The sequence below is a fragment of the Fringilla coelebs genome, assembly GCF_963513975.1.
Source record: "Fringilla coelebs genome assembly, chromosome: 10".
In the NCBI taxonomy this organism is placed as follows: domain Eukaryota; kingdom Metazoa; phylum Chordata; class Aves; order Passeriformes; family Fringillidae; genus Fringilla; species Fringilla coelebs.
This window is the reverse complement of record NC_140036.1, coordinates 4,133,984-4,146,689: the sequence shown is the minus strand read 5'-3', so window position 1 is coordinate 4,146,689 and position 12,706 is coordinate 4,133,984. Positions and strand designations below refer to the sequence as shown.

General features: G+C 46.6%; 1 protein-coding gene across 2 annotated transcripts in view; it reads right to left on the bottom strand.

Annotated features, from left to right (window-relative positions):
• FARP2 (FERM, ARH/RhoGEF and pleckstrin domain protein 2) overlaps window positions 1–8,906 on the bottom strand; it is a 72,014-nt gene extending 63,108 nt beyond the window's left edge. For both annotated transcript variants that reach the window (XM_084212479.1, XM_084212478.1), the window contains exons 1-2: window positions 8,866–8,906; window positions 3,800–4,023 (exon numbers count right to left, since the gene is read on the bottom strand). In XM_084212479.1, the coding sequence (XP_084068605.1) occupies window positions 3,800–4,003 (204 nt within the window). In that variant the 5' untranslated portion in view covers window positions 4,004–4,023; window positions 8,866–8,906. The remainder of the gene's footprint in view (window positions 1–3,799; window positions 4,024–8,865) is intronic.
• Window positions 8,907–12,706: the final 3,800 nt, after the last annotated feature.

Here is a 12,706-nt window from a genome sequence, read left to right as displayed (position 1 = left end):
AGAAACCAGAATAACCAGAGTTATCCTATTCCATTCTAAACATGAAGATGGGGAGTAGCTTTGCACTATTATTAATGCAATTTATAAATTTCAATAAGCCAAGGAAGTGCCCAGCAAAGACCCTATCACTGCCAGAGTAATCATCAAGTACACATTTTCAGTTTCGTACAGAATAAGGCACTTTGGTTTTGTAGTAATGTAATAGTTGTGCAGGGTACATCAATGAACACCAAAGCAGACAAGAGCAGTGAGAGGATGCTAATTAATAAGAAAATAAAGGGGGAATTACAGTGTAATCTTATCTAACTAGCCTGTTCTCAAGAATGGCAGTGGAGTGAAGCATCTCCCTGCTAGGAGTCCACCCCTATCAGAGGGAGAGGGATGTCTCAGACAGCATGGCAGGGATGCAGAACATCATTACTGCATTGCATTAAAAAAAATGTAAAAGAACAAACTTCTGTTCTCAAAACAACCCCACAAAGATTAGCACAAAAGAAAAAAATTCCAGTTTAAATTTTCCCTTAGAGTGGAGCAGGCAGGCAGACCCTATAATAAAATGTACAAATATTTTTGATTCCCAAATTTCATTTGACATCCAAGCAGAAGGAGAAGAGGAAGTACATGCCATTGAAGAAGCACTAAGTTCTCCCCAAACAATTCAGTAAACTTGAAGCATAATAATATAAACTACTTTTTCTGGGGCACTTCCTCATAGCATAGAGAATATTTCATGTAAAAGAATTTCCTAAATGACACATATCACACGGGCCAAATATTAAACATCATCTGCTGGCAGCAATTCCATTAAATGACATTTTGGTGAATTCAGCCCAGCCCAGACCCTTTTACTTAAGAGTCTGCCACATTTTTGTGCTGATCAAAAGCCTTCAAGTTTAATCTCTTCAGAAAATCTGGAAAGTTGGCAGAACTTCTACTGTAAAACCCTGATTACTTTGAAGTGTGAACTAAATTGAATTTGCCAATCATTCATTTCATAGTCTGCAAAAACACCCTTTGGACAGACTCATTTTGGAGAGAAGAGGCCAGGTACCCCATGAAATGGAACATGCAAGATTTGAGCTGACTAAACAAGCTGGCTGTAAAAAGGGGAAAAAAAACAACTCATGGAAATAATGAATATTGCAGCCTGGCTTTGAATGGATATGTTTCATTCTCTCTTCTGTTTTGGAAGGGAAAGGAGAACCCATAAATAGCCCATTTTCAGTTGTTTTAAACTCCAGAAAACATTGAGTATTTCTCCATCCCCTAACATTCAAATCAGATTCACTGGAGAAAGGCTCTCCCAACATACTTTAAAGAATAATTCCCTCTTAGTAATGAATAAAATTCCTACTTAGAAATCAAACCTTATGAAACAGATGGGGAAAATGGAAAGAGCCAGTGGACTTAAAAGGTGGTAGAATGTAGCAATGTGGAACTTTTAGCAAACTGTTCCAGGTACACCAAGAACACAAAGAAAAAACTGTTCTTTCCCACTTTGTTCTCTCTCCATCCATTACATCACCCTGTCAAGTCTCTTTCCTTGCTCTTTGGCAAGTTAAAAAGTCAAGTGGGCTACCAACTCCTGCCAGGAGAGAAGCAACTGTTTTAAACAGATCTTGGAGAAAGGAAGGGATGACAAGGTAAAGCTGCATGGATTAAGTTGTTTCTGTGGCTACTCTGTTCATCCCATATGGTTAAAAATGCTACTGTGGCTCATTTTAGGCAGGGAGGCAATAAACAGGGCAACTGCATCAGGTTCCCCAGCACACTGCATAGGGAAGGGTCTCTCCAAGAGCTGATCCTACACTCAGTCTGTCCTTCCATTGACACACCACTTTTCCCAGTGTGCCACTGCACTGACAAACTACTGCTGACCTGAATCAAACACAAACCCCACCACATCACATCTTGTTTTCACAGCTAGTGACAAAAATTACAAAAGCAAATAGAAGTGGGCAAGTAGCATGGCAATCTGAACCTGCACTCCTCCAGGACAGCTGCTTGACCACCAGTTTCTCTAATTGCTTTTTGAAAAATTACTGTGCTAGCACACACCACCTATTCAGCAATGTCACTGCCTTCTCCTAATTCCTGTCCTCAATCCCAAGTGAAAAATTCCCATTTTCCATGACAAACAGCAGTCAGCAGCTCCTGCTATCCCAACAGCTCACCAAAGAAATCAGGCAGATGGTCACAGTTTAATACCTCATGCCTGTTTTCTATCATTTGCTACCTTATTTAGCCAAAACTGAAAGGCCATGGAGGCAGTGTTAGCTGGACTGTAATGCCACAGCTGCTGACTCTGGACCTTTTTGTGCTCAATGCTGTGAAGCTGACCCAAGGCTGACCCCTTTTCCTCATCACTCACAGCATCAGGCATGAGGTTTCTAAGTTTTTCAGTTCCAACTGATCTCATAAAGAAAAGCAGCACAATATTAATTATGGCCTCAGCATGCTAGTGCCTGAATTTGGGTGTTTCTGTGGGTGCCATAATCAGAGAGAGCTCTCCAGGTAAAGAAAACTAAGATACCTCTTAATTATGGTTCACACATTCAACACAACCAGCTGAAAGCCCCATAAACCTGGCCTTGCACTGACTTTCAAAATTACAGAGCTGAGGGTTTTGCTTGGGGTTTTTTTTTCTTTTTTGAATCAAAACACAAAAGCACCATCAACAACAGCTTGGAAAAATAAATAAAATTATCCTTCAAAAGAACCAAAGTCAGCGGATTTTGTAAAAAATATTCTAACATAATGTAAAGGGGAAAAAGAGGCTTTTGTATTCTATGTGGTACATGAGGGATGGGTGGGTTTGCAGTACCAGACACTCTGTGCTCAAGTGGAAGGATACAGGCACAGCCTCACTCTTAAAAAAAAGAAAAACAAACAAACAAAAAACAACCAGATTTCACATCTGACACTTGAACAGCTGGACAGAATCTGTGGAAGACATCCCCAAATCCCCTACTTCTTCAGAGTTCCACAGACATCTTTTTCACTCTATTTGAAAAACCCTTTTTGAGTCTATGCAACAAATTAAGGCTCCAAGTGGTAATTATAAATTACTGATTACAGTTTGATACTAATGTAGAATATCTGACAGCTGAGTATCTTCACTACAACACAGTTGTTTTCTAACAGCAGATCTCAGGCAAACTAGAACTAAACTCTGAGGTTAATGCTGAAAATGTAACAAGAATTGGAAGAAAAAACATTGTTTCAAAGCAGAATCTTCCTAATTTGTGCATGGCTTCTATGTCTTATGGCAGATTTCCCCAAGCATACTTTTAAATAAACATTTTCAGAAACACTGAACTGACACTGCTTTGGTGCATCCGTCCTAAAGTGTGCTGGCAATCAAAGACTTTCAAATAGGAGCAAGTTTACTTGGAGAGGATACAAAGCATTAAAATAATTAATATAAAGCAGTAACTAAGGCAAAGCTCTTCTGCTCTCCCAACTGCCAAATTGACAAAGCTGCATGTGGCTCAGGAAGAAAGAACATTCTGGCAGGAGACAGTTGGTGCTCCCCCAAAGCAAACAAATAAAGACTCTCCTTACAGTATGTGCTTGTATTTAAAGTCTGTTAAAAACACAAAACATCTGTTAAACTTGAAAGATTTTAAAAAACAAGCCATGCAACTGCTATCACTACTTGTAAGCAGGTAAATCCCAACAGGAATCTTCATTCAGATATTGCCTCAAAATGTCTCAGCTCTCTACACAGGCACATCCTTGTGAGCTTTAAATTCTCAGAGGCTCAGTGTACTTGAACTCAGGTTTAAATACCTCTTACCTCAATGTCAAGAACTTCCACTGTGCTGTCCAACATCTTGATTTTGATGGGGAGGTCGCGCTCGTGTGCCCTGGCAGGCGATGATGCCATGGCAGTCAAGAGGTTCTGTCCTGGCTCCAAGGTACTCACTCCTGAGCTCTTCTGGGCACCCAAACGAGAGCCCGGCGTCTGCAGAACTCTGTAGGTTCCTTCTATCTCTCCCATCTTCCAATAGCAAGCAGAGTCTGTAGAAACATGGAAGAAAATAGAGGTTAGGGTTACAGACTGAAAGATTTTACACTGATATTGTGGATGAAAATACCACCCACTGAAGCACTATCACAAAATCCTTATTTAACACTCTTTATCCCACCAGCAAAATCAGTAATAAGGTTAATGAAGCTCTGGACAGGGCTTGAAGCAACCTGGTCTGGTGGAAGGTGTCCCTGCCCATGGAAGAGGTTGGAACAAGATGAGCTTTAGGGTCCCTTCCAACCCAAACCATGCTATAATGACTAAAATCCAACAGCTAGGAAGAAAAAGCAGGAAGAAAAACTAACCATTCTGAAGTACAGTTAAGAAATGGGGTGATCAAACCTGTGCCTTCTGCCCTCTCAATGTGAAGATTTTTGTTTCTGACAAGGTTTTTCTGCTGATGAGCCTCCTCCCAACAGCAGCACGAGCACTGGGCACAGAGAAGGGTGAGGTAGGTGCCTCTCATGGGTACCCAGCCATCCCACTGACTGCACACCGAGATAACAAGAACTATTAATTTCCTGCATCCCCAAAATGATGACTCATGCAAAACCTTAACTGCTGGCAGCTCAGAGCCTCCATCAGGCACTGCTACAAGGTAACAGCTCCTCACCTCACCAGGAAATTTGTGCTATACCCAGATTAAATCAGTGGGCAAAAATCTCAGTTACATAGACAGACACTAGTGAGTGTAGGCTGACTCCTCCATGAGTCTTACTGTCACGGCTTGGTGGCAGCTGTGCAGAGCAAACCTTTAATTTGACATGGAGAAAATGTCCCGTGAGGCTGGTCCCAGCTCTCCCATGCCACCAGGGCAGTGGTGACATTCGCATGGGGAACCATAGTGGGGTCTACAGGAAGGTGAGGCCTGTGTGCTCAGAATGCAGCACAGCCCCTGCCCCATGCCCACCGCTGGCACCGAGTATTTGGCAGCAAGGTGCAAGGCACCCAGCAGGAGCACACAGGGAGGCTCCCTGGGCCTTCTGGGTGAATTACCCAAACACCACACTGTGTGCCAACACAAGAGTGTGTGCCTACTGCAGTGGGACAGCCTTCACACCCAAAGGAGTGACAGGTTATTGTTTTGTAGTAAAAGTGTTTTGTCAGGAAAGAAGAGAGGCAGCTCATGGCAACACTCCTTTGTCCCTCTGTGCTCAGAGTAGGTAGGCAGCCTACTCCAAGGATTTGAATGAAGCCAGCCCTAGATGTCCTTACAAACTACTTGGGGGTGGTTTATGTTTCCATTCTCACACAAATCAAGATGGTCAAATGTCTTCCTAGCTTGCAGCTCAGTGCATTTTAACATTTTGGGGGTTTTATTTTTATACTTGTAGATCCCTGTAAGATAAACTTATCCCAGAAGGGCAGACAGATGCCTCCCCACCTAATCACACCCACCACAAGACTTATGTGGCCTCTGAGCCCCTACAGAGCCCTGACCAAGCAGCACAGCTGACATCACCCAGAGATGCCACCAGCCTCCCAGCTGACAGCATGCAACAAGAAAATGTGACAATCACGACTGGAAAAAGTCTCTGACATCATCAAATCCAACCCCTAACCCAGCACTGCCAACACCACCACTAAACCATGTCCCCAGGTGCCCCATCCACACATGCTTGAATACTTCCAGGGATGGGGACTCCACCACAGCCCTAGGAAGCCTGTTCCAATGCCTGACAAACCTTTCAGTGAATAAATTTTCCCTGATATCGAATCTAAATATCCTCTGACACAGCCTGAGGCCATTTCCTCTTGTCCTGCCCCTTGTTCCCTGGGGGCAGAGCCTGACCCCACTTGGCTGCACCATCCTGTCAGGGAGAGCAAGAAGGTTCCCCCTGAGACTCCTGTTCTCCAGGCTGAGCTCCCCCAGCTGTGCCTCACCTGGCTTGTTCTCCAGACCCTTCCCCAGCTCCACTGCCCTTCTCTGGACATGCACCAGGGACCCCAAACCAAACCCAGCATGAAGGATGAGCTTACTCTTAAAAGTAGGCACACACTGCCCTGTGCCCAACCTCCCAGCTTTGAGTGACAAATAATCAGAAAGTTTCTTTCTTGAGGTGCTTTGTGTGTATTCTTTGGCTGAACTTCTTGGTTCATGCAGCCACACAGCCAAGGAGAAAAACTTTTAGGTCATAAATTTTAAAAGCATGCTAACAACAAAATTCAGAGGTGTAAACAGGGTATCTCTTTCTGCTAACTGCTAATCTGAAGAGAAACCAGAGCTTGATCTGGTCATCTGTATCCCCTTGATATCATGTCCCTTATCAGGTAATTGCATGGTAAATTTTTGCTATTGGCATTCAGGAGCCTATGATCAACTGGAGCTTCCCAGGATCAGTCACACTCCTCACAGGGCTCTTTATTAGGCAGCCACTCTTAAAATTAGTGCTCCAGGAGCACTCATTCCCTTCTGAATAAACAGCTCCTGGAAGAGACACACTCTGCAGTTACTCAAAAGGAAAAAAATGCAAGGAGCAACAGCCGAGGCAGGCAGAAGGAACAGCCCTGCAGAGACCTCAGCAGCCTCCCCTCCAGCTGGAGGCAGCTGCTTCCCCAGGGCAAGGCAGGCAGGCCACCCAAGGACGGACTCAGGAGGGGCTCCTGGGCACTCTCTAGCTTTGGTCACCAGCCAGGAGAGACCAAAGTCATACCAAACAGAAATTGCACGTGTCAAAGTCCTTCCCCACAGGTGGTAACAGGAAAAGTGAACTCAGTGGGGCTTGATCTCATGTCCTGCTGATGACACGTTCCTAAAAATATTTATGCCGGCCAATATTCAGATTTTAAAGGCCAAACAAGCACTGGGCTGAACACACAATGTGCAGAAGCATGATGCCCAGAAGAGCAGTGGCCTGCTGTGCCAGCTGGGAGCATCTCCCCCATGCCACATCCTGCTCCCTCCCAAGGCACCCCACTGATGCCACCACAACTGCTGGCAATCCCCAGATAGCCCAGTCTGCTCCCCCTGCCTTCACCACCCAATGTGTGAGGAGTGCTAGCCAAGCCAAGCACTATCTCCAGTTTCACCACCACAGTTACACATCATGTTTTAAGTCCTCTGATTACATATGGCATTTCTGGACAAAAAACAGTGTCATGGCTCAGGAAACACTTCAGTTCAAAGGGCTAACTACAGGAAAGGAGGAAGAAAATGAGCTAGAGACAGGCTGCAAGCTCCAAGAACACAGAATTTCTACAGGCTGAGCAGAGCTTCCCATCAAGAACCTCCTGCCATGGGTGAGCCACAACAAGATCTCAACAATGCAAAACTAAAATATAATATTACCCCAACACTGGTGTTCTGGGATTAAAAAATCTTCCTTGCATTGCCTCTCCCTGAACTTGCTTGCACCTAGTGTTTATCCTGATCATTTCCTACAATCTGGGACCAGGCACCAAAGCTAAATCTGCTCCCTGAAGCACAGTGACTGAATGAGTGTTGCTCTCAGCCCTAAATGAAGGAGCAAACAAAACAAAATTTACAAAACTTAGATAGGTGTACATAATCTTTTTTTTTAACTTTTTGTACCAAGTACTTTTTGAAATAGCTTTTAAGTCACAATGAGTTTCACCTTCTGCTTGGATGGAATAAACATATTTTTCAGAAGCAAGACAGCATTTTCAGCTACCAGCAAATCTGGAAAGGCAGCTTATACCCAAGGATATGCAAGATCATAGAAATAGAGAGTGGCTTGGGTTTAAAGGGACCTTAAAGTCCACCTTGATCCAACCCCTTGCCATGGGCAGGGACACCTTCCACTAGACCAGCTTACTTCAAGTCCCATTCAATCTGGCTTTGAATACTTGGATGACACCAATGGTTTTCCAAAGAACTCCTCTGAGCACGGTGTATTTGGTCAGTGGCAGGGTCCGTGCTCCATCCCTCACCCATGCAGAAGGCAGATCTGAAGTGAGGCCATTTTCCCAGGAGTGCGAGCAGCGTGGTCCCTGCCTTCCGTGGGAAGGGATCGCAACGCACGGAGCAGCAAGGAAGTACAAAAGAGCAAACTTTCCTCTTCTAACTTTCTAAGCCACAGCCACCCGTTAGCACTGCTACACTGAGCTGACACAAATGATGCACCAGGAATCCACCACCGCGGCAGCGAAGACGGTGAAGATTCCGAGTGCTCAATAGTGCGAGGAGCGATGTGTCTCCCTGAGCCGTACCTCAGGCTCACCTAGGACCCCGTCCCTGCTCACGGCCTCGAGGGGTTTCATGGCTCTCCCCGCAGAGCCGCCCGGCCCCACGCCGGCCTGGACGGAGCTGGCTGGGCGGGGACAGCGGGGAATGTCCGCGGCCGGTGCCTGCCAGGTGAGCGGCGCTCCAGCAGCGCTGCTCGGACCGAGCAGCCGGGCCACGCAGGACCCTCCCGGCCCGGGTCCCCGCACGGAGGCGGGTCAGGGGACGGGCTGTGCCGGGGCGCGGCTGCCCACACACTCGCAGCCCGACAGGGCAGAGGCGAAGCCGCCCAGGCCGGACCTGCGGCAGCCCCCGCGAAGGCGCTCTCTGAGCCCCCGGTGAAGCCGCTCTCCGGGCCCCGGCAGCCCCCGAGCCAGAGCTTCGTCCGGGGGCTGGCAGAGCGCGGGCCGCAGACCCCGTTCCCTTCCCCGGCCCGGCTCCCACACGAGCGCCGCGGGCCGGGGCCGCACCGCCGGCAGCGGCGGAAGCGGGGCCGCGCAGGCGGGGCGGGCCGAGCCACCGGCCTGGGGCGCCGCTCGCCGGCAGCGCCGCTCCGGCCCCCTCAGCCCCCGCCCCGCGCCCGCTCCCCGCGCTCACACCGGCCCGGTTCGGTTCGGTTCGCGCCCCGGAGCCGCCGCCCCGCGCTCACCTCCAGGCCGGGCCCGCTCCGCCGCCGCCCGCGCTCACACCGGCCCCGAGCGGCCCCGCCCCGCCCCGCCCGGCAGTGGGCAGCGGGGCCGGGGCGGGGCCGGCCCCACCCTGCGGGCGGGTAACGGGGCCCGGGGCAGGCCCCGCGGCTCGCTCCGCGCACGGAGTTGCAGCGCAGCCGGGCATGGACACGGACCGAGCCCTCCCGCTGCCCCACCGCCCGGCCGGGTCCGCCGGGATTAGAGGATTATTTTATTCCGAAGGGAAACCCGAAGTGTGGTTTTGCACGAGGAAGGCTTTAAAACAATATTTCCACGCGAAGCAGAAGGGCAGCCAGCTCACCGGCTGCTGCGCCCCAAAAAGAGGCACGAGATTCCCCCCATGCCACCCCAGACATCCATCAGGCGCACCCCACAGATCTCATTCACCATGAGATCTCAACACCACCCTGCGGGACAACACCATGCCAGTAACCAGCCCCAAGCCAAGCAGTGAAAATTTTAGGTCTTCACTTGGTTAAATTTTTCACATATAAATTTTAAGTGGGGATAGAAACAGACTCAGCAATACAGAACAGGAGAAATTGTGTGCTGCACAGGGGCATTGGGAAGTGTTGCTGGCCAAAGGAGCTGAAGACCACAAAAGCAGCAGCATCCTCCTCCTCCTCCTCCTCCCTCCCCAGCCAGTAAGCCTTCACTGACACAGACAAGAACAAAACACTGTAGGAAATTCAGCGCAGGACAAACAGATCTTTGCACCGTCTGGATTTCATCAGCCCTAAAGCTGAGGCCAAGGCTGGCAGATAACAGGATAGCCAGGAAGAGAGCTCTTCCTGAAAAGGGCCACCTTTCACAACTCCTGAGTCACCCATAGCTCACTCCAGCCTGCTCTTCAAGACAAGAAGCAACAGGAATGAGAGAAATCCTTGGGTTTCTCTAGATATGGATTGTTGGACAACAGCATGAGAAATGCAAGGAGCCATCTTGTTTCTGAGAACTTGACCTTTTCACAGCAATATGAAAAACAAAATACTGGCGTAGCATATGACTTTTGGTAATAAAAAGCACATAAATTATGCAGAACAGCACTTTCAAACAGAAGCAGCTTCATTACTCTCACTCACCAAAAGGCAGCTTGCAAATTTAGTGAGTAATTCCTGACTAACAGCATTCTCATCTCTTCAAAAGAACAAAAGACACAAGGTTTTAAAAAATACACCCCGTGATCTGTTCTCCTTAAAAAGTGATGTGGAGCTGAAGAATCTCATGGATACAAAAAAAAAAACCCAAACCAAAACAAAACAAAAAAAAAAGTTGCAAAAAGTTGCAAAAGTGTACAGAACATTTTAGAGTACTCCATATATAAGATCAATGGTGATTTCAGTCAGGTGAAGTGCTTTCATTACTGACAGGCTGTTTCAGTACCTTATTTGCATGGCTTTTTATTTGCAACTTAACTGCTAATACACTTTCACATCCTTCAAAGTGCAGACACTTCAGAGTCATCTTCATTTCAATCACTTTCTTTAACATCTAAAAAGAGCACTGAAGTTTTCTTGTGCAAAAAAGTAGCTGCCACTAAGAGAACAAATCTGATGTGATCACTTTAAAGCCACATACCACCACACTTAGTAGAGGAAGCAAAAATTACAGATGTGGCAGAGTCTTTAGAAACATCAACACCCTGCTGCTGCTCTTTATGCTTCACTCAAGAGTCCTGACTTTGTTGCTTATCCAAAACACAGGTCATTTACTGAACTGAAACAATGCAGTAAGGAAAAGGCACAAAGGTTCAGGGTATTTAATTACCCTCATCCTGAACACCTCTGTTTCCACACGCAGCTCATTTCTGACCTGTCTACTCCCACAAACAAAACAAAAAACAAATTTCCATCATATCAGAGAATTAGTTTGGGAGGGAAAGGACCTTAAAAAACACCCAGTTTCAACTCCTCTGCCATGGGCAGGGACACCTTCCACCATCCCAGGTTGCTCCAAGCCCCAACCAACTTTACAGGGATGGAGCAGCCACAGGGTACAATTAGGAAGGGCCATATCAGGTTGGATTTCTGTTCTATACACTCAATCATTTATTAAATCCTCAGCATCTGTAACAAAAAACATGCTTGAGATGTGGTGTTTGGTGATTTTGAAAACTAAAAGAGGGAGTGGATTGGTTATCTCTACCAGACTCAGCAGTATGTTCTTCACAGCTGTCCACAAAGACTTTTAAGTTTCTGTAACACTCGTGAAATCAAACTTTTCAGCCATCCAAACAGTGTTTGAAGCCTTTACAGGAGGAGAAAGAAGTTTAGAGACCAAAACTAGTAGAAGAATGTCATTACACATGAAAGCTAGCTGTTGCTGTTGGAAGGATGCAGTGTCAGGACAAAGCACAGCTTTCTCCTTTTGAGATAAAAACTGATAACAAGGTGTAACTCTCTCACTCAAGTAATACAACAGATAATCTGCACCACATTTTTCTCTTGGCCTGAGCAGGACAATTAGAATTACCCTTTCACTACACTATAATATCATCTTTTCCTTTAATCACCCTCTGGATGAGGTTTGAGGAAGTCCTTCAAAGCAGGATTCTTATCCGACCAAGATAACAACTGGGAAAGCTTCTTTTTGTTCAGATCCTTCACCATGACAAAGAGAAACTCTGCAGACTCAAAACGGTGATTTTGTCAGCACATATTTTCCAAATACACACTACAAAGCTCTGTCTCTCAGAGGTCTCCATCTCATAAGAACAAGGCAAGCAGTTTCAAATGCTTCCATTGTGTCTTCCCTGCTGTCTACAGCAGCAAGTTGGCATAGCTGAGAGCAAAACTATTTACAACCACTTGAGCCAGCATTTTATCCCATGTGCACCAAACTAACTGGGCCACATGTCACCAGCTCACCTCTCCAGTGTCTAGTGCTGGGATTCCACAATGACAATACACATGGGCATGCCAAGGATGAAAAGAGCAAGATGGATTGATGTGGGTTTCACTGCAGGAGGGTCACTGAAAGCACCAGAATCCCTTTGGGAGCAGTTCACAGACCTTTCACTGCCATTGTCCTGCTTTAGTTCAAGCCAGAGCCTTGTATGACAATTCTTCCATCTGTTACTACCTGGAGATATTCAACAATTTGCTGTAGGCATCATTAACCTAAACCTAAGTGTCACTTAGGACTAACTGGAAGGGCTGAGAGCTTTCTCCACAAGGTGATCACTTTGAGGACCTAGTGACACTGCACCACCTGCAGAGCACCTCAGAGGTGCACCAGGGGAAAAACTCACTTTTCCACCACTGTGTTTATGTGTTAGATGAAAAGTCATGGTAATTAGTGACCACCCTGGCCATGTCTCTGCTCTGGAAGTGTTTCAGCCCTGAAGAGTTCAGCCTGTGCAGCAGAACCAGACAGAGACCAGTTGTCTTGTCTTACTGACCCATCCTCTGGATTGCCTCCCCACATCACCTTAGACATCTCAGCAGGGACCAGTCTGCATGGATCAACAAGTCATTCCTCAACCTGCCTCATCACTGATTAACAAGCTCTCTACCCAACAGTCACAAAGACTATAACTTTGTTTCTTAAATAGCAAAATCAAGCAAATTTCAGCAATTTTAATCAGGTGGTGCTCTGTACTAATGACCCATCAATACCCCAGATGGTAGAAAAACTGAAAAGAGTGAAATCATAAAAGCTGACCAATCCACTAACTCTCATTAACAAATGACAAAAGACTCAAGGTGAACAGGAATTGCTGGATAAGCAGAGATATGATGCACACGATGAGCACAAAGATTGAACAACACATACCTGTACATGCCACTTACCAGAATTACT